Genomic DNA, 26890 nt, shown 5'->3' with positions numbered 1-26890 from the left:
GAGTAAGTTAATTATGGTTCAAATACCCTCAGTCATTATCTTCAGGAAGGAAGCTACCCCTATTGCTTCATTACAAAATACAGTTGTATTTGCGCCCTATTACTAGAAAGTGACAAGTAGTAAACCTGTTCAGTTAAAACTTCCAGGGCCAGCTGACTTGTGCAGCTGCACACAGATCTTTTGGATTCAGGAAGGAAAAGATATATAGAGAAATGAAGCGTGGTAACACTGTAGAGAAATCCAGTTTGGCCACTTGCATCCTTTCTGAAAAGTCTTGGACACACCTAAAAAGAAAGACATGGAAATTTCAATCAGAACACTAGTATCTAAAACTGACCAAAAATCCAATATAAATATTGGTCATTGTTCTTTCTATGATGTTCTGACTTTTAAAAAAAGTTAAGTCTGAAATAACATAGGGAAAAAAAATCTGAAATAAACATAGTTATTTCAGCTGTAAATCTGGATTTTCTCTCTTTTTCCTTTACCCCAAATTCAATAAATCAGCATGTCTTATCAGCTTTACACATATGTATCTCCAAATCCAACTACCTCTCTCCATATCCACTGCTATCACTCTGGTGCAAAGCACCTCCACCTTGCTCCTGCACAACTCCAGCAGTCCCTCCTGACAGTCTCCCTGCTTCTGCTCTTCTTCCTGGAGCCTATTCTCTACACAGCAGCCCAAGTGGTTTTTTAACGATATAAATTAGATAACATCACCCATGCAAGTAAAACCCTACAACGACTTCCTGGTGCAATTAAAATAAAAACCTGTAAGCCACATCACACTTAGTGATGAAATATTAATTCCTTACTCCTAACATCAGGAATAAAGCAAGAATGTTCACTCTCACCACTTCAATTTAACACATACTGGAAGTCCTAGCCATTTCAACATAGCCAGAAAAAAAGTAAAAAAGAATATATATTGGAAAGGAAGCAGCTCATGAACTCTCAATTCATGTATGTAGAATGTACAAAACAATGTTTAAAAAACAACTCAGGAATCTACAAAACAACCATTTAAAAAATTGAACAGGGATCCCTGGGTGGCGCAGCGGTTTGGCGCCTGCCTTTGGCCCAGGGCGCGATCCTGGACACCCGGGATCGAATCCCATGTCAGGCTCCCGGTGCATGGAGCCTGCTTCTCCCTCTGCCTGTGTCTCTGCCTCTCTCTCTCTCTCTGTGTGACTATCATGAATAAATAAATTAAAATAAATAAATAAATAAATAAAAATAAAAAATGGAACATTTTAGCCTAAAATTGTGATGATTTTCTTTTATCTTTTTCATGTTTATGGGATCAAAAGCAATATTCCCATTTTCATTCCTGATATTGGCATTTTGTGTTTTCTTTTTTTTTTTTTTTGGCTTGGTTATTCTTGTTAGGAGTTTATCAATTCTATTGCTATTTAAAAATAAAAACAAATATCCAGCTTTTGTTTTCACAGTTTTCTATTCATTTTCTATTTTATTGATTTCTACTCTTCATCACTTATTTCTTTCTACTTAGTTTGTAAGTAATTTGCTATTTGTTTCTAGCTATTTAAGGTGGAAATTTAGATAATTAATTTTAAATCCTTTTTCTCTTTTCTAATATAAGAAATTAAATGATATATTTTCCTCTCAGCTGTGCTTTAGATGGATCCTACCCACTTAGATGTGTTGTATTCTCACTGTCATTTAATTTGAAGTATTCTAATTTCCCTTGTGATTTCTTCTTTGGCCACAGGTAATTTGTGAGTTATTTTCCAAATATTTTGGGATTTTCTAGATATTTTATATTTTTTAACCTCAAATTTGTTGCATTGTTGTTTAAAAAATATTCATAATTAGATTTTAACAGTTTTGAAATGTACTGAGTCTTATTTTTTGGACTAGGAAATTGTGTATCTTGGTGAAAGTTGCTTTGCTCATAAAAAACATATATTTAGAAGTTGTTGGGTTTAGTTTTCTTTTTTTTTTTCTTTTTTTTGGGGGTTTAGTTTTCTATAAATATTAGGTCAAGGTGATTGAGAAGTTTCTCAGTTCTATATTCTTACTTTTTTGTTGTTTAATTGTTCTATTCAGTCAGCTTTGTTTTATGTAACTTGAAACTCTATTATTTGGTACATATATAATTGTTCTGACTTCTTCATGAATTGATCCTTTTCTCTTTACAAAACATTCCTCTCTATCTTTCTGGTAATATTCCTTGTCTTGAAGTCCATTTTGTCTGATATTAATATTGCCATCTTACTTTTATCCGCTTAGCATTTGTATGGTATATCTTCTATCCTTTTACTTTTAACCAATCAGTGTGTTTATATTTACAATGTATCCTTTGTGGTCAGTATACAGTTAGATCTTGTTTTGTTTTTCTTAAAGCTCATTTGACCATCACTGCCTTTTATTAGAGGGTTTAGTCCACTTATATTTAATATACTTATTGATATGGTTGAATCCAGGTCTTGATTTTTTGTTTTTCTCTTTTGTTTTATGAAAATTTATTTTTTATTATTTTTTAAAAAGATTTTATTTATTTTTTCATGAGAGACACAGAGAGAGAGAGAGAGAGGCAGAGACACAGGCAGAGGGATAAGAAGGCTCCATGCAGGGAGCCCAACGTGGGACTCGATCCTAGATCCCCAGGATCACACTCTGAGCCAAAGGTGGTGCTAAACCACTGAGCCACCTGGGCTTCCCTGTTTCATGAAAATTTATTCCTCCTCTCCTGCCTTGGTTTGAGATTTGAATTTTTTTGTATTCCATTTCAATTTCTTTATTGGCTTTTAGGCATACCTCTTGCATTATGCAATTAGGTTGTTGCTAGAAAGTGTACTATGCATCTTTAACATTTCAGTCTATTTAGAGTGAATATTCATTTAAAATTAAGGAACAGTGGAATGGTATAGTTCTTGCCATCCTTTAAGCTTTTGTCACAATACTGCACCTACTTATGTTAAAGGCCCATAATACACTGGGTTTGCTTTAAACAGTCATGTATCTTTAAAATGACTTTAAAATTTTATATTTTTCCACACATCGCCATTTCCTGCTTGTAAATCCAAGTATCCATCTGGTATCAATTTCCTTAGCCTGAAGAATTTCTTTTAGCATTTCTTTACTGCATGTCTTCTGACAACAAACTTTATCAGTTTCATCTGAAAATATCTTTATTTCACTTTAATATTTGTAGTATTATGACCTGCATTAACCAATTTTAATAATTATCATCTTGTAGCCAGTCTGGTTTCTGCTATATCATCTTTTCCTCCTTCTCCTCCTCCTTTTTCTTCCTCTTTCACTCCCTTTTTATTTGAAAGCAAATTTAAGACATCATATCACTGCATTTGTCCCACCCCCTTTGATGTATTGTACTTTCAATATTATTCAATTTGAAATTATCTAATTTCCTTTATGATTTCTTCTTTGATATTTCAATGTGCCTCAGTAAACAATAAGAGCATTTTTAAAAAACATATACTATAATATCATCATGCCTAAAGAAATTCAATAATAATTTCTTAATGTGACATTTATTTTAAATTTTTAAAGATGTATTATTTATTTACTTTGAGAAAATCCCCATGCATGTGCATGTGTGTATGTGTGTGTGTAGGGGGAGGGGCAGAGGGACTCCCCACTGAACAGGAAGCTGGATGTGGTACTCCATCTCACCAACCAGAGATCATGACCTGAGCTGAAACCAAGAGTTAGTCACTCAACCAACTGAGCTACTTAGGACCCCCATGATATCTATTTTAAAAACATTTTAAACTTATGGCATTCATTGAGAAAACTTTTTTTTTTTTTTTTTTTTTGAGAAAACTTCTTACATTGCTCTGCACATGGCCACTTAAGCACAAATGGATTTTGAATGAATAAAAAATCCAAGGTTTCACCAAAGTGGAGGCTTGGAGGCTATGTAGCCCTTGGACCAAAGAGACATTTTATAGCCCAAGAAAGATCCACTGCTGGTCCTGTAGCCACTCTACAAAAAAACAGATACCTAATACCTAATTGCCCTCTTTAGATATTGGCAATAAACATCTGTTATAATCCCAAACCAGCAAATAAGTCATAATATTTGCATAAGAATCACTAGAACAAGAAAGTTTGGAAGCAATCCAGGTATTGGTAAGTCAAACTCTTACCTGGAACCCCTAATTGCCTCCATATTTGGTAAAATTACAGATGTTTGTGGCCAATCTCACAGCTAATTGGAAACTTTGGCAATAAGTATTTACACCAGGGCAGCTTGGGTGGCTCAGTGGTTTAGCGCTGCCTTCAGCCCAGGGTGTGATCCTGGGGACCCAGGATCGAGTCTCATGTTGGGCTCCCTGCATGGAGCCTGCTCCTCCCTCTGCCTGTCTATATCTCTCTCTATCATGAAGAATAAATAAAATCTTTTTAAAAAATAAGTTTTTACCAGAACTCATTTATCTCAAGCCATTTGGACTATAGAACTAGTTCTCACTGCTAAGTGGCCACAGCTGTCCTGTTACTAGATCCTAATGGACACAGATTAACTCAGTGAAAGAAAAGTCCCGTCTCTGAGTAGATCTCATTCTGCAATGTGTCTTCTTTCTCTGACCTCTAAATGTGTAACCGCATAAGCTAAATTCCAACAAGGTGAGTCAAGCCCCAGAAAGTTCCAATGTGAAATGAAAATGACACCTCCAATTAGGGACCAGAAAAAGCTTAGTTACCTACATAAACAAACTGAACACTCATGAGACCCAGAGAAGGTCTTCACCAGTAATTTACTCAAACTGCTGGTTTAACTGGAGCCTCATCTATAAATCTTGGGAGAAGGAAAAATTCTATCTTGTAACAGAACATCAGTTAATAATACATGTAGAAGCAATTAAGAAGTCAAAAAATGAGCACTTGGCAGCTATCACAGTAATAATTATGTCAGATGAGAATCATCAATGGAGACTCAAACTAGTGGGTGAAAATATGATGAGGAATAGGGTATTTGCATAGATTCAAATACTTTTAAATTAATTTAAAATTAATCACTCAAAGACTTCCTAATTATTAATTAATAATTATAAAACATTTAATAATTAATCATCTTAAACAAGTGATAAGTCAACCTCATGAGCAATGGGACAAATCAACATGGTATGCCCCAGTGTGATCTGCTGAGAAGAACACAGCATCACTTCTGTGTTATTCCTGCCAAGAATGTTTAACTTGAACGTAATCTTAAGGAAGTATCAGCCAACCACACACTGAAGGTCATTCAACAGAGTAGGTCTGTATTCTTCAAAAGTGTTAAGCAATAAAAGACAAGGAAAAACTAAAGAACTACTCCACATCGAAAGTGGATATAGAGACGTGAAAACTAAATACAATAGGTGATCCTGGATTGGATTCTGGACTGAAAAGGAAAGGATGATTACAAAAGACGTTGTTGGAACAATCAGGAATATTCAAATGGAGTCCGTGGATTAGACCATAGTACTGTATCAATGCTGATTTCTTGATATTAGAGGATGTACTTTGATTTTTCAGCAGAATGTCCTTGATTTTTTAGGAAACACATACTGAGATGCTTAAGGTTAATGGAGCATCATGTTTGCAACATATCTTTTTTCTTTTAAAGATTTTATTTATTGATTCATGAGAGACAGAGAGAGAGAGAGAAAGAGGCAGAGAAATAGGCAGAGGGAGAAGCAGGCTCCCCACAAGGAGCCTGATGTGGGACTTGATCCCAGACCCCAGGATCATGCCCTGATCTGAAGGCAGACATTCAACCGCTGAGCCACCCATGCGTCCCATGCAACATATTCTCATATGATTCAGAATAATCAGGTAAAAATGGTAAATGTTAATAGTTGAAGAATCCAGGTAAAAAGCATAAAGGAATTATTTTCATTATTTTTGCATTTTTTTCTATTAAGTTGAAATTTAGGGCAAAATAAAAAAGTTTTTTGTTTTTTAAAGGTTAACTGCTTCATTTGGAAGGTTTAGTGACTGCCTATTATTTTGTGTGTTTCTACTTCCCTATTTTAGGGCACTGCTCTTTCTTTCTTTCTTTTTTTCTTTAAGATTTTTTATTTATTTATTCATGAGAGACACACACAGAGAGAGGCAGACACAGAGAAAGAAGCAGGCTCCATGCAGGGAGCCCAATGTGGAGTCAATCCCGGGACTCCAGGGCCACGCCCTGGGCCAAAGGCAGACGCTCAATCACTGAGCCACCCAGGGGTTCCAGGGTACTGCTTTCTTGATCCCTATCCATGCAGCTTTATCACAACGTGAGATAAAACAGAGTGATTTAAAATGATCTTACTAGATCTCACTCATATGTGGAATTTAAGAAAGAAAACAGGGGCACCTGGGTGGCACAGTTGGTTAAGTGTCTGACTCTTGGTTATGGCTCAGGTCATGGTCTCAGGGTCATGGGATCCAGCCCTACATCGGGCTCTACACTCAGCACAGAGTCTGCTTGGGTTTCTCTCTCCCTCTACCACCCCCCCCCCCACAACACTCTCTCTAAAATAAATTTTAAAAAGGAAACAGAAGAACATATGGGAATGGGGAAAAGAAAAAAAGGAGGGAGGGAAACAAGCCATAAGTGACTCTTAAGAATAAAGAACCACCTCAGGGTTGCTGGAGGGAGGTGGGTGGAGGATGGGCTAAATGGGGGTTGGGTATCACAGAGAGCACTTGTTGTGATGAGCACTAGGTATTGTGTGTAAGAGATCAATCACTGAATTCTACTCCAGAAACTAATGTTGTACTATATGTTAACTAGTAAAATTTAAATAAAAATAAATAAATAAAATGAACTTGTTGGTAAAAAAATAAATAAAATGAACCTGTTTGTATGCAGTAGGGGGAAAGTGTGTGTGTGTGTATGTACTGGCAGTATATAGTAACTACAGACAAAAGTATCACAAGGGGAATCCTCTCATTGTTAATAGATTAACATTGAGGCTGAATGAGCCTGTGATAACACCAAGAACAGTTAATCCCAGTGGATCCCTGACCTAACTCCTCAGTGTCCCAGGCAGGCTTCAGCATCATTTCATTAGCCCTTGGGGGACAATATGCTCTCATTTAGAATTCCAAAACAGAACAATAAAATGAGGTATAAAACAAAAATGTTTTTCACCTCCTTTTCAAAGATGGGTCTCAGGATCTTGAGTTTTCATTCCCATCCACAGCATCTACTATTCCATCCCAGTCAAGCAAGGGAGAACTAAATCTGCATTACTATGTATTTATTTATTTAATTAATTTTTAAAAGATTTTATTTTTAAACCATCTGTACACCCAGCGTCGGGCTGGAACTCAACAACCTCAAGATCAAGAGTCACATACTCTACCAACTGAGCCAGCCAGACACTCTGAGAATACTTTCTAAAGTGGACCTCGATTATGCAAGTTGTATGTTTGTTCCTAGTCAGCACTGCTACAAGGACACATTCAAGTATAATGAATCTTAAGCAAGAAAGAAGGAAAATGTTTCAGTCACATTAAAAAAAAAAAATCAGTATCCAAGCAGCACAACTAGGGTAGTTTGCAGTAATGACATTGTGGCTCATTGCATTTTAGTTAATGTTACAAAGTAAGAAAACCATGAAGAGAAATAAAAACATGTAAGGAGACAATGAACAAAATGTGCTTTGCTCCTTTATTGTGACAAGGATAACTTCATTTAAATAATTCATGACACTACTTTGCAGTGTGTTCCTGAATGTACAATGTGTACTTTGCAAAAATAACAAGGCTTAGGAATACAGAACTTGAATCTAATTCTTGGCTCTTAAATTTCTGATAAGAAGTAGAAAGAAGCTACTCAAATTGTGATGAAAATGGGTGGCTTATCAGTTGAGCGCCTGCCTTCAGTTCAGGGCGTGATCCTAGGGTCCAGAGAATGTCCCACATTGGGCTCCCTGCGAGGAGCCTGATTCTCCCTCTATCTGCCTCTCTCTCTCTCTCTCTCTTTCTCTCTCAGTCTGTGTGTCTCTCATGAATAAATAAAATCCTTAAAAAAAATTATTGGAAGAAGAGCTTGCAGAGGTGTCTGCTTTCTTGCCACCTGGGCAGTTCCCTGTAGTCTTGCCTGGTGGCTTTACAAACGCTTTCTGGCATGGCAAGGGCCTATCTTAGGTGGATTTCCATATGGAAGCCAGTGTCACACAGGATAATGACTAGCTTTGGGTTATAAAGGTAGTGGAGACCCATGTGCTGAAGTCTCCAGTGAGTAAGACAGCAAAGCCAGGTGTGGGAGAAGCAAAAAGGGAGGGTGATTGAAAAGTGTCTTAAAAAGATGATAAAAAATAAAATTAAATAAATTAAATAAAAAGATGATAAAATAGGGATGCCTGGATGGCTCAGTGGTTGAGCATCTACCTTCGGCTCAGGGTGTGATCCTGGAGTCCCGGGACTGACTCCCATATCAGGCTCCTCGCAGGGCAACCTGCTTCTTCCTCTGCCTGTGTCTCTGCATCTCTCATGAATAAGTAAATAAGTAAAATATTTTTAAAAATCTTATAATAGGGATCCCTGGGTGGCGAAGCGGTTTGGTGCCTGCCTTTGGCCCAGGGCGCGATCCTGGAGACCCGGGATTGAATCCCACGTCGGGCTCCTGGTGCATGGAGCCTACTTCTCCCTCTGCCTGTGTCTCTGCCTCTGTGTGTGTGTGTGTGTGTGTGTGTGTGTGTGTGTGTGACTATCATAAATAAAAATTAAAAAAATAAAAATAAAAATCTTAAAATAATTCGTATGTTCTGATTCATGTAAGCATAAAAAATATAAGGTTCTATCTGGAGGGTGGGATTATGGGTAATTGGTATTTCCCTCTTTTTGCCGACTCACATTTTCCAATGCTTCTAACAAAAGCCTGGTGTTACTACTGAATAGACAGAGAAGGCCCTAGGCTTCTACCCATGTCGTCCTGGCCAGGTGGCTCACTCATCCTCCAAGTCTTTGCTTGTCTGACTTCCTAGGCATCCTTCAGACTCCAATCTCAATGTCAGAGCCTCAGGGAAAGTGGCCCCAATCCCTGGGACTGGGTGAGGTCACCTTATTTTTCCTTCGTCACTTTTTACAGTCATAGCTATATTTATCTGATATCTATCAGGTTGACAAAGCCTGCCTTGGATTCTGAGAAATAAAGGATAATGCCTGTACACAGACCTGTCATGTTATAAAAGTGCAGTATGACTTCCCATGTATATTACATATTGTATAACTTATGGCCAGTGAAGCAATATGGTGCCTGGGAAGGAGTGAGAGATTTTAGCTGGAACCCGTGTGGTAGATCTAAATTACATGGTTCGTGGAAAGCTATTTTTACAACAATATAGGGGACCATACAAGGTAACGATAGTGAAATTTTAGGGTGATATTCCTGGTGTACTCACAGAATCCCCCCACTCCCCCAACAGGCTGACCATTCCTGCTGCCCAAATACTAGCCTGTATGAGGAGGCTACTGCCACTCACTGAGCTCTCTTTTCTTAATGCCATCTCCCGTGCCTTCCTGAAACTGTGTCCTATACACTCAATATGCTCTATAATATAATCTAAGCATGATTTTTGTATGTCCATTCTTGCTGACCCTCCAACTCAATCCATTTTGGGGCTCACTCATTATTTAAAGTCTTTCTCTTCCACTGGACAACAAGCTGCATGAAAGAAGGTGTGCTGGTTGTCTCATTTGCTGCTTTGTCCCCAGCACCCAGTACAGTGCTTCTAACTTGGCAGGAACTAAATAAATATGTGTAAGTTAGAATAAAGAAAGAATAAAAATAAATAATAGAAATTCACTGTTTATATTAATTCCTATTCATTCTGACAAATGCCACTGACATAGTGGCCTAAAGCAGTAAAAATTTATTTTCCAGAGTTCTGGAGATCAGAAGTCTCATCAGTTACACTGGGCTAGGTGTTGGCAATGCTGGCTCCTTCTAGAAGCTTGGAGGGGAGAATCTGTCTTTTTGTCACCTTCAGGTTCTAGAAGTTGGTTGCCTTCCTTGGCTCATGGCCCTTTCTTCCATCTTCAAAGCCAGTAGCACATGGCTTCACATGTCTCCATCTCTCTGACTGCTCCAGACATCACATAGTCTTCCGTCATGCCTCTTGCATCCCTTATAAGGACCTCTGTGATTATGATCTGAGCCCCAATAATGCAAGATAGTGTCCCCATCTCAAAATCCTTAATCACATCAGCAAACCACCTTTGCCCCATAAGGTAACATCTGCAGGTTCCAGGAATGACAGCATGGACATATCTGGAGGCCACTATTTAGTCTACTGCACTGCTCTCACTTCCAAGAACATGGAAAACACTCCAAAATATTTAGTGGTACTACGTTGTGCTGTCAAATATCCAGTGAGAGGCATGGATGTTCCCTTGTCCTAGGACAAGGTTTATTCTACTAAAATATGAACTTCAGATGGTAGGAATCTTTTACTCTCTTTTTAGTGTTGAGTCCTTGCACCCAGAAATGTGCTTGGCACGTGGTTGGCACTCAGTAAACATTTGTTGAGTGCTGGATGAACAGCACTCTTTTGACACCCATCATTTACTTCCTTTTCTTTCTTTCTTTTTTTTTTTTTCACTTCCCTTTCTTTAGGTAAAATAACTTCGTTGTCTATATGTTGTTCCAGGTGGTTCTACAGAAACTGACTCCATCCCTGGTTCCAAAAAGCATATGATCAAGGCTAATTCAATTCATGTGGGTCACTCTTATGGCCACAGCAATTGGCAAAAATTGGGTCATGGACCTACTAGTCTCACCATAGTGAAGCTCAAACAGAGAAATTCTTTTTATTTCTGTACACAACTGAAAAAACATAATATGAAGGCACAATTGCCAAAGGCAGAGCAGAAGAACAGAAAGAATCAAGTTATTGGTTTTATTACTGAACCTCTGAATTGAGCTTCAACCGCAGCCAAACTTACTCTGGATTTTTCAATTAGTTAAGAGGGAAATTTTTCCTTTATTACTTGTGTTAGGGTTACTTACAATGATACATTTGAAAACCACTAAGCATTAGTGCCACAGAAAGATGAAGAAGGCATCTAGAGACCAGGTAATTCTGTTTCATTAAGAATAGAAGGGTTGGGGCACTCAGGTAGTCTGTGCTCCTCCTCTGAGGAAGAGTAGAATCAAGGGGTGGAAGAAGCCTTGGGGCCTTCAGGTCACCCAGGCCTTGTGTCTTACACTTGGCTGTGTTCCACATCACTCTGAGAATGGACTAGAACCACTTTTTCAGCCCCATCCTGATGAGTTGAGCCACAATCTCTATGGGTGAGGCTCGGAGTCTATGTTTTTACAAATTCCAAGTAATACTAATGGGCCTAGCCCTTTTCAGCATCGGTGAAATTGACTTCACAGGGCAGCAGATCTTGATGCTCAGGTCAAGTCAAGTACAAAGCACTGAATGTATGTATGGCGGTTTTAGGATAGGAGTAGGATAGCTCCTTTTTAAGGCCCTGAGCCAATTAAATACTGAGACACTGCACAACAGGCTCTCTCCTATGTGTAAAGAGCATCAGTTGACTGCTAAATGCGTTTTGTTTTTCTAAATGTAGCTGATTCACAGCTCAATTCTGGAGAATTGTTATGATTAGAGAAGGTACAGCTAGATAAATGGACTCTTACAGACTATTTTAAAACTATTTCTCTTCCTTACATTTAAGCAATAAGGAGGGTCAGGGCAGTTCCGGGGTTAGTGAATTCAAGGACTCAGAGATGTCATCAAGCTACAAAGATCGTCCATATTTTCACTTTGCCTGCTCGGTAGTTTTTTCTGGTCCTTAGACATGTCCCTAGAGGGGATTTCCAAATGACTATTGTGAGGAGTGATCCTCACAGGATGCAAAAGAGCATGTTCCTTCCTCAAACCCCTATTTAAGTTCCTTTCAGAGTGAAGACAACTCTCCCAGAAGCTCTCTAGTGGCCAATCTCTATGTCCCCTTGGGAAGAATTTGTAGCTACATGCCTGTTTGTAATCCAGACACCAGCAAGGGGGTGGACTCATCATGATCCTGTCCAAGACTGACTCACCCTTAGTGGGGCAGAGTGACAAGCCACCTCTGAAACACACACTGCCTGCAGACAAAAGGCTTCTGTCAGGAATATGGAGAAGTAACAGAGAATGATGTGGGCAGGTGAGTAATCGACAGTGCCCAGCCCACTAAACACGAACTGAAGGAAAGGAATGGAAGATCTATCTAGCTGCCTCAGCTGTCCAATCTGCACGACCTTCACAGATGCCTCCTCCTTTACTTCAGACCTCTTATTTATCTCCATTCTTGTTCCCTTTTACCCTCAAGACACTACTTGCAGGTATTTCTTACATGGTTAAATGTGGTTTTAATATCTGGTAGTGTAACTCTTATTCTTTTTTTCTTTATGTGTATGCTTTTCTTAGCTGTGGCTATACATTTTCTTTTCTGGATTAGCTTTGGAGTCAGTTTCCCAAGGTCCATAAAAATATCCTATTGGGGAATTTGTATCAGGATTGACTTGAACTTGAAGATTAATTTAGAGAGAATTGGCATTTTTAAACATGGCACATCTATCTATTCAGGCTTGGTTGGTTTGGTTTTGTTTTGTTTTTCTTAGCTATCCTTTAACACAAACTCATAATTTTCTTTGTAAGGGTCTTGCACTTCTCTTTTTACTTTTATACAACAGACATAGGGAAGCAGAGCTGAGAGAAGAGGGGGTGGGGAGGGGGGCGCAGGCAGGCCCACCAGCCCAGGGAACATTATTTGAATCGAAGGATCTAGCCCAGCCTAAAGCCAGACAAATCTTAAGTCAATACGTTCCTATTTCTTCTTAAGCTGGTTTGAATTCCATTTCTGTTATTTGCTCTTGAAAGCATTCTGACCATGACATCAAAAAAACACAGAGAGAGCAGGAGGAAAGATGACAAACACACTGTGCACTGGAGGCATTCTACTTCTGCTTTTAAGACTTGCTGGCCTGCTGTGGTCTCATGGGCTGTCACTTCTCCACTTCTTCTGCCGTAACCTTCCTGGCCATTTCCTAAAGAGATTCTTAAATACAGAATAGAGACAAATGTTCTCTTAAAATTTTTCTCCATTCTCCAGTGATTTACCTGTGAATCGGACTCCTATGCAGAGAAGTTTTGGTAGCTAAGAGGATTCTTGGTAGCTGTGGAAGCTACAGGTACTTTATAAATAGCTAGCTAGTAGTATTCATTATCAGGGCTGCTGCATTTGGGAAGTTGTGCAATGAAGAACTTCAGGAGATGCCATTATCACAGATGATAGTGTGAAACAAGAGTTGTGTGACACACTACCCTTGGGTAGTATTATTGTGCATAATTCCTTTTGCAATTTTCTTGAGTTGATTAACAAAAAGTCTTGAATGAAGCAAAGTATCAGTAATCTCCCATATTTGGGAATTGTAATATCTTGAAAAGTTTCTTCCTCCGAATGAAAACTTTGTTGTGATTAATTTTTTGTTATCCTTGTCATTAGGAATATTTTGAACATCATTCATCCAACAAGCATTTACTGAGTGGCTGCTATTTATCTACTATTGCTCTAAGTGTTAGGGACACAAAGACTCACCAGAAAAAGTTCTTGCCCTCATGGAGCAGGAGTCCAGTGGAGCATGCAGACAGTAAATAAATGAGCACTGTATATAACATAATGTGGGGGGTGCTAAGTGCTATAAAGACAAGTTAGACATTATAAACCATTGTAGAGAATGGTATCCCTTATAAACTGGAAATGAGGATCTCTTGGGCACAAGCTTTGCCAAGCATAAGCCAATGACCTTCCCACCACCCACCCCCCTAGTCCTCATCCCCACCCAATAAAAAAGCTGTGGGTTTTTGGTTTCTCCTTTTAAACTCAAGGATTTTTCTTCTTCACTTCATCCACCTCTAAAAACTGCCCCAATGGCAAATTATGTTTGTCCATGACCATCTGATTTATGTGAAAGGACAGGAGCATGTCCAAAATATGGGGCTGAGGGAGGGAAGAGTGAGGATGACCTATATTTCCAGACTCGTCTTGGATATTTAGAAACCCAGTGTGCTTTTCACTACACCCCTCTGCTGTCTACGGCCTCTACATAGAAATATTCCCCTTTCAAATGGGTGCTCAGGAACTCAGAGTGACGTGGCTCTGTATCCAAAATTAACCCAAATGTATGTTGTCTCTGAAAAATGTATATAGCAGATTTCCTCATTGTTCACAAATGAGATAGACCAGCTCACCTGAGCTCTCGCAGGGGCTGCATGGAAAGAGCGGCTAAATGCAGTGAAGTGGGAGTGAGGGGTGTTCTTGCTCACCTGTACATTGATCAGTACATTTTTCTGACCCACCTCATTTCCTGTTGGCTCTGATGATGAGAACTAATCCTTCACTGTTTGTGATCTCCCTCTCATCTGACACACAGGCATGCACACAGGAGCAGAAAATCCATCTGTGTGGGGCGCCTGGGTGGCTCACTGGTTGAGCATCACCCCAGGCATGATCCCGGGGTCCTGGGATCGAGTCCCTCATTGGGCTCCCTGCATGGAGCCTGCTTCTCCCTCTGCCTATGTTTCTACCTCTCTCTGTGTGTCTCTCATGAATAAATAAATAAAATCTTAAAAAAAAAGTAATCCATCTGTGTTTTGGGATTGCAGTTGCATGAATGTTGCCCCAGGGACCCACCAGGGAAAGCTACAGGTTTGAACAGCTCCAGCCCTGGAATGAGAGGCCTTTGTGTGGGGCGTTGCCTGCTGCTGAGTGGAGGCCATTTGAAACCGGTCCCACCAGTTGGCTAGGAGACAGACGCAGACTTCTCATGGGTTTCTCTGAGTGACAGACACAAACAGCTCCGTTTCCTTCAGGGAGTCAGGAAAAGTCAGCCTGGTCAAGTGGCCAAGGGAAGACGCTAGTGGAAGCATTTAGACATGTGGCCATATAAGCCCAATGTAGTGGGGGGAAATGCCATGATAGATGTTTGAGAAATCACTGGAGGTGAAAGATGGGCAGGGAAAGCTTCCCAGGAGAGGGACCACTGAAGCTGGGTGAGGAAGAGCTTGCCAGAGCCATAGTTTAAGAAGCTGAACCTCTGGAAAATGTCTTAAATATCATAAAACTCCATTTAAGAAATCTTTAATTTTTTAAAAAAGATTTTATTTATTTATTCCTGAGAGACACAGAGGGAGAGGTAGGCTCCCTACAGGGAACCTGATGTGGGACTCAATCCAGGACCGCAGGATCACACCCTGAGCCAAAGGCAGATGCTCAACCACTGAGCCACCCAGGTGCCCCTAGAAATTTCAAATCTTAACAATAGGAAATACAAGGACATAAAAGACAAATCTTAGGTACTGGAATATATCTTACTGACACTAAGAAGAAACTTTTTTTTTTAAAATTTTTTTTATTCACTCATAAGAGACAGACAGAGAGAGAGAGAGAGAGAGAGAGAGAGAGGCAGAGACGCAGGCAGAGGGAGAAGCAGGTTCCATGCAAGGAGCCTGACATGGGACTCGATCCCGGGTCTCCAGGATCACACCCTGGGCTGAAGGCAGATGCTAAACTGCTGAGCCACCCAGGGATCCCCAAGAAGAAACTTTAAAACAAAACACAGTCTCAACCAATACCACAATATATCATATAAGCTTTGTAATTATAACTGCCTGAATTAAAATAAAATTATTCAGAAATTATAAAGCAAAAACATCTAAACAGTGGTTTCTCTGCCTTGAAAACAGGGACTGCACAAATGCAGCCTCACTTACATAGAAAGATATTAGACATTTAAATAATGCTATATTCTCTCATGTATTCACCTGCTTATTCAGTGATGGGGGAGTAGGGACTATAGGAATAAATAGGGTTCAAAAGAAATGTTTAATAATTAAAAGTTGATTGCACTGTCACTATTTGGCCCAGCAATTCCATTCCTGGGCATGGACCTAAAAGAAATAAAGACATCTGTACAGAAAAACCTATAGACAGATGTTCATAGCAGCATTAGTCACAGAAGCCAAAATATGGAAACAACCCAAATGCCCATCAATTTAGGAATGCATAAATAAAATATGGTATATCCATACCATGGAATATTATTTAACAATAAAAAGGAAAGAAGTATTGATACATGCTACAGATGGGTGAAGGTTGCGAACATTGTTTAAAAAAAGAAAACCACAGGCTCTGATGGTTATGGTGTCACTTAGACTGAGTTGCCAAACTGGGGCTTAATACCCAATCTAATTGCAGTTTCAACCCCTCAGAAATAGGTCTTTAACTGGTTGGTCAGGAACATTTTTCTTTCTATCTGCACCAACAAGTCTGTCTGTCCCCTGGGCCCTCTCCATCCCCCAAAGAAACAGACACATAAGACACACTGCTTTTCCCCCCAGCAAACAGCTTTGTTTGAAACAATCTTTCTCTTTTGCTAACAACATTCTTGCCCTCACCCTCCATCCATAAAAACTTTCCTACCATTTTGTTTTGTATAACTCCTCAGAGTGCCACTCTATTTACTGGACAGGGCGCTGCCGGATTCAGGAAAAATTTAATAAAGCCAATTGGATCTTCACATTTACTTGGTTGCCTTTTGTTGACAAGATTATAATACATGAAAGTAGCCAGTCACAAAGGACCACATATTGTAAGATTGTATTTATTTGAAAGGTCCAGCAAAGGCAAATTTATAGAAACAGAAAGTAGATTAGTGGTTGCCCAGTGCTGGGGATGGAGATGCAGTTATGTCTAATGGGTAGCAGGTTTCTTTTTGGGTAATGAAAATATTCTAAACTTAGATTGTGGCAATGGTTGCACAGTTCTGTGAATATACTAAAACCACTAACTTCATACCTTTTAAATGATGAATTTTATTACATGTAAATTATATCTCAATAAAGATGTTAAGAAGAAATTTGATTGCACTAACTTTAAAAAATAAAATGAATTGGGTTTTTAGATTTAATCGAAATCCAGCACAACTCAAATCAGATTAGACTATCAGCAAATGGTTTTTGTAGATATTGGCAGGAGAGAAGCCATGGCTGACTCAAAGAGATGGAAAGGAGTAGAAGAAAGACTCAATAATGACTTGGAGGAATGAACTAACTGATGTTCAACAACAAAAACCTACCACTACAAATTAGAGATGGGTTCAGGATGCCAAATCTAGAGACCAGAAATTGGCATACAACTTCTCCTAAAAGCCGCAGTCCAGAATATGTAATAATAGCTTCATGCAACTACAGTATACGACTCTCTGCAGAGATACAGCTGCTACAGAACAAAGCAAAGTAATCCCACTGAATGGATTAGTCCTATATCATTGTGTCATAGTAATTCAGGTACCAAAGGGTGCAATTTCCAGTGATAAAATGTCAGGCCGAATGTTAATGAGCTTCAAAATATACCACAAGATCTCTAATGACCTCCAGTGGTTAAAGTTAAAACTGCATGGTTTAGGATACAGGAGACTAGAACATGATGTACCACAAGCAGTTATGGGTTTGGGGTTTGGTCTGTTATTTTATCTTGAAAGCTGTAAAATTGGAGTAAAAGGAAACCTAGCCAATAACTACTATAAAAAGTTCCCTTCTCTGATTTTTAAGCCTGGACTAAAGAGGCTTTCTTTCTTCAGCCTCTTTCAACACAGCCAGGATGTCTGTCTCACTCCAGTGACTTGGTGACTCCATCAGGGGCAGTCTCTTAACAATCCACAGTGCACCCATGGATGCAGAAGAAAGCAGGCAAGGGAGAAGGTGAGGAGGCAGGCAAGCAGGGGGGATGACATGGCTGCTGAAGGAGACAGTGGGAGGAAGTGTGAAAGAGTGGAAGACAGGTATCACAAACTAAAATAAACCAATTTGGTTTTGCACAACTCTGATGCTTTCTGGAAGCTACAAGAAATTTAAAGGTTAGCCTCTCCCAACAACCTCACCACGAGGTTATAGGGAAAACAACTAGTGCCAAATGATGTCATACCTAGAGTTTCCCTAAACAAACCTAGTAAACAAGCCCCAACCACTTTATACAGTCTCCACTGTGGGCTTGATGGAGTCCCGGCTCTCTGTTCTTTGGACGAAAAGTTTACTCAACTAAGAAAGTACAGTATTCCAGAAATGAGATTTTACTGTTACCCTTTTTGACAGCCTCAGGCTATCAGAAACCCCAGACTGACAAGGCCATTTATTTGGGGAAAGCCTCACAACCATCTGCTACAGGGCTGGCTGGATTCTTCAACCAGGTCCAGGCATGTTGGAGGGCTCTCTAGAATATTTTCAGTCCCACATCTGAATACCTATAATTTCACCAAAAAGAGTCCATTTCTACCCTTCATCTGATAGATGAACAAGCCACTGGTTGCTCTGATAATAACTAATGTCTGATATTTGCTATGCTAATTAGCAAAGTATTTTGTAATAACTTCGACACTGCGACCTTTCCAATACAATGCGAGCTTACCACCCTTAGAGTAGTCATTCTTGATCAAAAAACTAGCTGTTTCTGCATGTAATTTCAACTAGCACTTTCAAATATTACACCATCTCGGCTGGAATAATTGAAAGCAAGTAACAGACATAGAAGGTCAAGGTAGGAATAAGAACAAGGACCCACTGGCAATCAGTGGCACTGTTGTACGAGTCTTGTGCATATTCCTAAATGTTGCTACCATGGTCACTCCTCGGATATTTTTCAGATCCATCATTCATGTAACAATTACTTATGGACTGCCTACATACCAGATATCTACTTGAAATATATGGTCCGTCAGTCTGATAGTTCTAAGGGTAATTAATATACTAAGAGAATGTTAAAAATTCACTGGCTGAAGCTTCTGATGTTTGCAAACACTAAACATCCCACTGTGGTAGGAAGATGTTAAAGCCCTCAAGGTTCCGTTTCATCCTCAAGGAGGAAGCAGCTCTAGAAGTTTCTGTTTATAAACCTTAAAAAACCAATTGCTTTATTTGTTCTTTTGGGGAGGGGGGGGCAAGGAAGAAACCCTAAAAGGTTACATAAACCTTTTACTATATTTTATTTCCTTTAAGAACCAATGATAATCACATCCTTAGGCTACATTTACCTTAATTGTGATTTGGAGCATCGTAAAAAAATCGTGAATAAGAATTCTTGACGTTGCTTGTTAGTCCAGAGGTCAAACCAATGACTTATAAGAGCAACTCTTTCCTGAAAGAGCTGTAAGGGGAAGAAGGTATCATTTTCCTGTATGGTTCGATCTATTCTTAGTTGCTAAACAATCCTTAGGCAATCTCACAACCTCATGGGTAATATTTGCTCAGCACATTACAGTTCACAAAGCACTTTTACTCTGTAGTAGGGGTCTCTCCCTTCAGCTTAAACTGGTTTTACCTGGGGATTGAGACAAGCCCAGGCTTGTTGGGTGGGTTGGTGGGAAAGGTTGACCAGGGGATATAATTACAGTGGGGCCTTAGGAGGGCCTCTTTAGAAAACAGGTAATGAATCTTGGCTCTTGTTTCTACCTAAACGAATGTGGCCTGGGGAAAGATTCCAAACATTTCATCTAGAAAACACATACAGGCTACACTTGAATTGTGAAAATAGGACCATTTGAAGGAGGTATGATTTTATTAATCCACAGTCCTATATTTTCATAGGTCCCACCAAAACAAAAGTTATTAAATATTGCTAAGTAGCCATTGTTAGATGTGTCTGTAAGGAAGAGATACACCAAGGACCAGGGTCACCCCCAAACCTGGGTTTCAGACCAGCTTTGCTCACATGACATATACAAACTCACTGGTTTTATTACCAGATCAGGCTTTGGCCCAGCCCTGCCAGTCTCCTTCCCTTGGGAAAAGGCCTGACCCACGCATGCAGTCAGCCTACTCCATTAATGGCTGGCAGAGCTACCTAAGCCTTTTGGTGACTACTTACTGGCTACCTTTCAAAGGAGTGGGAATCCCCAGGCCATCTAACTGAACTGTTGGCATGAGACAGAGACAGGATTAAAGAAATATGCAAAGAATTAATTACACATTAATACTCTCCACACCAAACACCACCCAAAGCACCTCCTCTTTTCTCCTCCCCCAGCACACTGTGTGTGCTGGAGGCTTTTATCTTGTTTGGAGTGACTCCAAAACTAAATTCTTTAGACATTACATTGTTGTTGTTGTTGTTTGTAATATGGCAACATGAAACTCAATATGTCACAGCAAAATTGACCTTACAAATTAAACTTGTTTTGTTCAAGAGTATGTAGCTAACCTGTCTATTTAATGACTTATTGCTGAAAGGTGTCCAGGCACTGAATCTTGTGTGGAAGCACTCCATTTCCAGGGTTTTTCTAGAAGAATCCCCAGCTGACATCTCAGCAAATTATTTTCTTCCAGTCCTAAGAAATATAGGTTCATTTCAGTAGATGCTTAATGAAGATAACCTAGAAAAATCCAGTATATTAATGTTGTTCTTCTAGGAATTATATAATTGTAGCCACTCATTTACATCTCTATATTTATATGGATAGTTATAGCAAATCATATAAATCATATAGCAAATCACAGCTTAAGATTCTCTCTCTCTCTCTCTGCCTCTCCCCACTCCCACTCATTCTCCTTCTCTCTCTCTCTCTCTCAAAAGAAAAATAAAAGATACCACTTATAAAACACCAAATGCTATTAACTGGGGAGGATAGTGGAGTGTCTAATCAGTCTGCTAGGGCTGCCACAACATAATGTCACAAACTGAGTGCCTTGAACAGCAAAAATTTATTGTCTCACAATTCTGAAAGCTGGGAGTCCAAAATCAAGGTCTGATTTCAGAAAAGACCTCTCCGCCTGGCCACCTTCTCTCTGTGTTCATACAAGGCCTTTCTTCTATGTGCAAACCAGGTGGGATGGGTGGGAGGTAGACAGAGAGAGAGATCTTCTGGTGTCTCTTCCTCTCTTTATAAAAATATTAGTCCTATTGGATTAAGGTCCCACCCTTATAATTTCATTTAACTTTCATTACCTCTTTATAGACTCTCTCTCCAAATATAGTTACATTGGAAGTTAGAGCTTCAACATGAAATTTTGGGGGGCGCCAATTAAGGCCATAACAGGTACTTCTGCTTCGGGGTTTCTCATCAGGCTGCAGTCAAGGCGTTGACTAGGACTCCAGGCTCATTTGAAGGATTTGACGCTCTGCTATGTGGTTGTTAGCAGGATTCGGTTGCTCATTGTTTTAACCAAAGGATATAGATAAAGTGAAGACGTGTGACTTATGGGCATAGGCCTTAGGATGATTTGCAGTTTGTCTTTTTGTTCTCTTAGGATCTAGCAGCCATGTAAATAAGCTTGGGCTAGATTACAGAATAACGAGAGACCAGATGGAGAGACAGAGGTTGAGCCAGCCCAAAGCTGCTTTAGCCACCCCAGTCAAATCACCAGATGTGGGAATGAAGCCATCATGGGTATTCTGTTCCAACTGAACTCCCAAATGAATACAGCCATATGAATGACCCCAGACTATAATAGGGAGCAGAACTGCCAGGTGCCCATAGAACCACGAAAAATAATGATTTCTATTTCAAGCTACCTAGAATTTGTTATCCAGCACAGACTGACAGAGCCATGTACGGTGAGTATCCAGAACAGTCACGTACAGCTGGTGAATGTGCGAATTGGTGTAAGTATTTCCAAGTACCTTGGAAAATGGCTTGGCATCATTTCCTAAAGTTGAACATGTGCATGCAATTGACTCAACAGAAAAACATGAACATGTGGACCAAATATATCCACAGCCACATTCACAGTACATTGGATAGCTCTAAACTGGAAACAGTGCCATCATTCACCAGCAGTCGAATGGATAAATATATTGTCATATATCCATGTGCTAGACTGCTGTATATCAATGAACAATCTGCCACTACACACAACAATATGTGTGAAACACACACATAAGACATTAAATAAGGAAGCTGGGAATAACGGACTACATTTTATATGGCTTAATTTATACAAAGTTCTCCACTACAATGTTGGAAGTTAAGATGGTAGTTACCTTTGGAGAAGGAAAGAGAGGTTATGACTGAAAGGGACATGAGACATGACTCTGGGGTACTGGGCCTCATCTGGCCGTAAGGACCCAAGGGGGTTCACTTTACAATTCACTGAGTTCTACACTTATGATTTCCATATTTTTCTACATCTTCTATTTCAATCAAGAAGTTTTAAAAAAGACATCCTTTTGGGGGTGCACCTGGATGGCTCAGTCATTTGAGCATCCAATTCTTGATCTTGGCTCAGGTCATGATCTCAGGGTTGTGAGATTGCCCTGTATGGGTTCTCTGCTAGGCATGGAGTTTCCTTAAGATTCTCTCTACATCTGCTCCTCTCCTCTCACTTGTTCTCCCTCTCTCTCTTTCTCAAAAGAAAAAAAAAATCATATCACTTATAAAACACCAAATGCTATTAAGTATCCAGAAAAAATAAAAGTACAAACTTTATGAAGAAAATTATAAAATTTGGAGATGCTTGGGTGGCTCAGTCAGTTAAGTACAACTCTTGATCTCAGCTCAGGTCTTGATCTCAAGGTCGTGAGTTCAAGCCCCAGTTGGGTGCCATGCTGGGTGTGGAGCCTACTTTAAAAAAAAAAAAAACAAAACATTGAAAAAGAAAATTATAGGGGAGGCCTGGGTGGTTCAGTAGATGAGCATCTGCCTTCGGTTCAGGGTGTGATCCCGGGCTCCTGGGATTGAGTTCCTCTTTGGGATCCCTGCGGGGAGCCTGCTTCTCCCTCTGTCTATGTCTCTGCCTCTTTTTCTGTGTCTCTCATGAATAAATAAAATCTTAAAAAAAAAAAGAAAATTATAAAAATTTTATTGAATAATGTTTTTAAAGAACCTAAATATAAGGAGAGATATGTTTTACTCATGAATTAGAGAATTCAGAAGAATGAAGAAGATTAATTTCCTCAAGTAGATCCACTAATTCAAGGCAAACTCAATAAAAAAAAATCCTAGGAGATATTGTGGTATGTGTGTGTGTAACTTGAAAAGCTGATTCTAAGATATTTATGGAAGTTTAACAGTCCAAAAATAGTCATGTCAGTCTGGAAGAACCAGAGAGGGAGATGTATTTGTAGATATAAAAACTCACTATAAAGCTGGGGCAATAGCATGACATGGCATCAGTGTGGAGACAAATATTCAAGCCAGGGGAACAGATGAGAAAGTCTGAAATAGACTCCTGTATACGTGGGTACTTGTTAGACGGTAAATCAAAGAAGAGATGGATTTTTTCCATTAATAGAAAACAGAGCATCTGTTTAAAAAAAAAAAGAAGAAGAAATTGGAGCCCTTTCCCACACTGTACACACACACACACATCAACTATCTGAAGGCTTTTCATATATAAAATCAATTACACATGGCTTGTGAATCCCCAGAAGACAAAATTAAGACCAATGTATGATGTCAGAGAGACGGATTTTGGATCAGTCTAAGTGGGAAAACAGTCACTTCAGCAGCTTTAGCTGTCTCAGGAGGTTATGTCCATTCCTGGAGATATGAAGACACAAATTGGATGACCACTTGTTGGTGAAATTCCAGCTGGGATTCCAGCATCAGAAATGTCTAAGTTTCTAAGCAACCCTCTGTTGCTATCAATTCCAAGAAGAGAGAGAACAATGAGGCTCAGAGTAGCTGAAGAAACTTTCCAGGAGAGCCAGAAGATTTTGAGAATAAAGCAAACATTTGCAGATTCTCTCCTCTTACTACACTTGGGAAAGGAGTGTGCTTTAAAAATGAGTATATTGGAAAGGCATGTACCAGATTAGGAACAATTTTATTTTAAGATTTTATTTATTTTAGAGAGAGAGAGAGCAGGAAGATGGACAGAGGGAGAGGGAGAGAAGATCTCACACAGATTCCCTACTAAGGGCAAAGCCTGACTTGGGGCTCAATCCCACAACCCTGAGATCATGACCTGAGCCAAAATCAAGAGTCAGATGTTTAACCAGCTGAGCCAGCTGAGCCACCTCGGAACAATTTTGGAAATATTACAGAGAGTAGCATGACAATGCTGAATTTGGATCCTTGCTCTGACTCTTCTTTTCCCCAAGTGAAGCTTTACAAGTAATCTAACCTCTGAGCCTCAGTTTACTCATGTGTAAAGCAAAGCAATGCAATGCTGTGCCTTGGCAAACTACAGTATAATAATGTGTTGTTCAGATAAAAACTTCATGGCAGTGTGGGAAATTAAATACCTCCTTCTGAATCAACATTAAATCAAAACAAATCCTTAGTTTCCCTAAGATGCCCAGCTGTTGTTATATGAAATCCCTCCAAGAGCCAACATAAGGAGTTTTGATTTAGCAAGTTCTTAAAATTGTTATTATCCTCTGTGTTAGGGGATTACTGAGTTACATAATGAGCAGAACATTACAGAAAGAATAGTCACTATCTCTGCTGATGAGCTTAAATATGTGAGTACAGTACATCATAGAGATATAAATATACAGATAGAGATACAAATACAGAGATAGAGATAGGGATATAAATTCCCATAGGATTATTTACATTCTTCTAAGATGTCAATTTTGCTGATCAGTTATTCAACCCAGGAAGAAATGGCATGTTGGCAATAACTACATCTTTAAATTGAATGATTTCTTTTCATATTCCAGCATTTTATATCTCTCCAAATAGTGACTCCTTAAGATATTAATAGGCATTTCTCAGAAAAACAAGATCCATGGTTAAATATGCTTGGGCAATGACTGATTGAACACAATTAAACAAGTTTCTTTTTTATAAGATGTTTTGGAAACCTTATGTTGATAGGTGCTGTCAATCTCCAAGAAATGATAGGCAGCATTTCCCTTCTTCATCCTTATAGGAGCCTATCACAATGTAAGTACTGGCTATATGACATGCTTATCATGATGGTAAACTGATGCTGTGTAACAAAGAGTCCCGAAACTTAGTGGCTTAAAATAACAAACATTTATTATTTCACAGTTTCTTTTTTTTTTTTTTTATTTCACAGTTTCTATGTCAAAAAATCAAGGCATGGCTTAACTGAGTCCTTTGGCTCACAGTCTCTGACAACCAAGTTTCAGTTGGTTATAGTTATCCAAATGCTGGGTCGGGGAAAGATCCACTTCAAAGCTCATGTAAGTGGTTGTTGGCAAGATTCAGTTCCCACAGACTACTAGAACAGGGTCTGAGCTCCTTGCAGGCTGTTGGCTGGAGGGTTCCCTCCCATGTAAGCTTCATAGCCTATTAGCTTACAAAATGGCAGCTGTTTTCCACCCTGGTGAACAATCGAAAGGGCAAGACAGGACAGGCAAGATGGAAGTTGGAGTCTTTGTGTAATATAATCTCAGAAGCGAGACACAATCGCTTTTTGATTAGTCAGAACAGAGGTCAGCAAATGTGGTTGGCAGCCCATATTCAGCCTGCCAACCACTTTTCTAGTTTTATTGGGATACAGCTAATCACATTTATTTACATATTGTCTGTGGTTGCTTTTTTACAATAACAGGAAAAATTGAGTAATTGGGAGAGACCATATGGCCCACAAAGCCAAAAATATTTACTACCTGTTCCCTTACAGAAAAAGTTTGGCAATCCCTGCATTAGAAATAAGTCTAGCCCACACTCAAGGGGAGGGAATTCACAAGGGCATAGATATCAGGAAGTTGGGGTTTTGGGGAACCATTTTAGAATCTCCCTACTACATAATGCTTGCACTGACCCAGCACTTGGCAAGTATTTGTTGGATGAGTAAATGAAAAATTGTTCACATGTACTAATTTTCCAAATTCAAGGGCTGAAAAGCAAGTTACGAGCTAAGAAAAAGCCAAATTCCTTCACTGATTATTAGGATTTGGCCCCTGTGTCACAACTGTGACAATTTTTTTTTTTTGAAGATTTTACTTTATTCACAAGAGACACACAGAGAGAGGCAGAGACATAGGTAGAGGGAGAAGCAGGCTCCCTGCGGGGAGTCTGATAAAGGATTTGATCCCAGGACCCCGGGATTATGACCAGAGCCAAAGGCAGATGCTCAACCACTGAGTCACCTAGGCGCCCCACAACTGTGACAATTTATTAACTTGTGTAGATCTTATTAGTAATCTCCATGATGATGTTAAATGAGGTAGATGGTAAAATATGCTTAGAATTGAATTAATACGTACATCTGATAGATGATTCTTTCACAACGTCAGCAAATTGGAAGGGGAGTGTTTTAGGGTGCTCATTTGGATTGCGAACTCTGGGGCAAGAATACTTCTTGGGAATTAGGTCTATAATATGGCCATCCCCAATGTCTTCAATTACCAAGAGGGGCTCAAAACCTGTGTACAAAACCAAATTCCCATCCGTTCTTCGTCTTTTCTTTGTGCCCTACCTCCAAGAATGAAATACTGTATCATAATGTTCTTCCTTGATCATTTAGGATTTCTATTGTTCTTACACAAAGAAATGTGTCATGCCTGGAAAATTAAAGGTCCAACTGCTGCCTTGTTTATGGCCCAAGTGTCCACTGAGTTGAGGCCCCAGTGTGGGTGATGTCAACTGGATAATTTTTTTTTTTTTAAAGATTTTATCCATTTATCTGAGAGAGAAAGAACACACACAAGCAGAGGGAGCAGCAGAGGGAGAGGAAGAAGTAGGCTCCCCGCTGAGCAGGGAACCTGATGCGGGACTCCATCCCAGGACCCCTAGAGCATGACCTAAGCCCAAGGCAGGTCTGAGTCACCCAGGCCCCCCACCCCCCATATCTCTTTCTTACACGACCCTGAAAAACAAGGGCTCTAAATGTTTCTGAAGTGGGTTGCAAGAAGGAAATGAAATAGGAAACTCCAATCTGTGGTTCTTCTCATTTAGAACTAGATCTAACAGGGACACCTGGGTGGCTCAGCGGTTTGGCGCATGCCTTTGGCCCGGGGC

General features: G+C 39.6%; 1 protein-coding gene across 25 annotated transcripts in view; it reads right to left on the bottom strand.

The window, feature by feature from the left end:
• The window catches only part of ECT2L (epithelial cell transforming 2 like), a 69145-nt gene extending 48806 nt beyond the window's left edge, over window positions 1-20339 (bottom strand). For all 25 annotated transcript variants that reach the window (XR_007412293.1, XR_007412299.1, XR_007412292.1 and 22 more), the window contains exons 1-3: window positions 20215-20339; window positions 19049-19161; window positions 126-284 (exon numbers count right to left, since the gene is read on the bottom strand). Coding sequence is in view for 16 of the 25 variants with exons in the window: in XM_049113126.1 (XP_048969083.1) it covers window positions 126-284; window positions 19049-19069 (180 nt within the window). In the remaining 9 variants the exon portion in view is untranslated. The remainder of the gene's footprint in view (window positions 1-125; window positions 285-19048; window positions 19162-20214) is intronic.
• Window positions 20340-26890: the final 6551 nt, after the last annotated feature.

Source organism: Canis lupus, chromosome 1 (genome assembly GCF_003254725.2).
Source record: "Canis lupus dingo isolate Sandy chromosome 1, ASM325472v2, whole genome shotgun sequence".
Lineage (NCBI taxonomy): Eukaryota > Metazoa > Chordata > Mammalia > Carnivora > Canidae > Canis > Canis lupus.
Note: the sequence above shows the minus strand (reverse complement) of the source record. Positions and strands in the feature narration are given on the sequence as shown.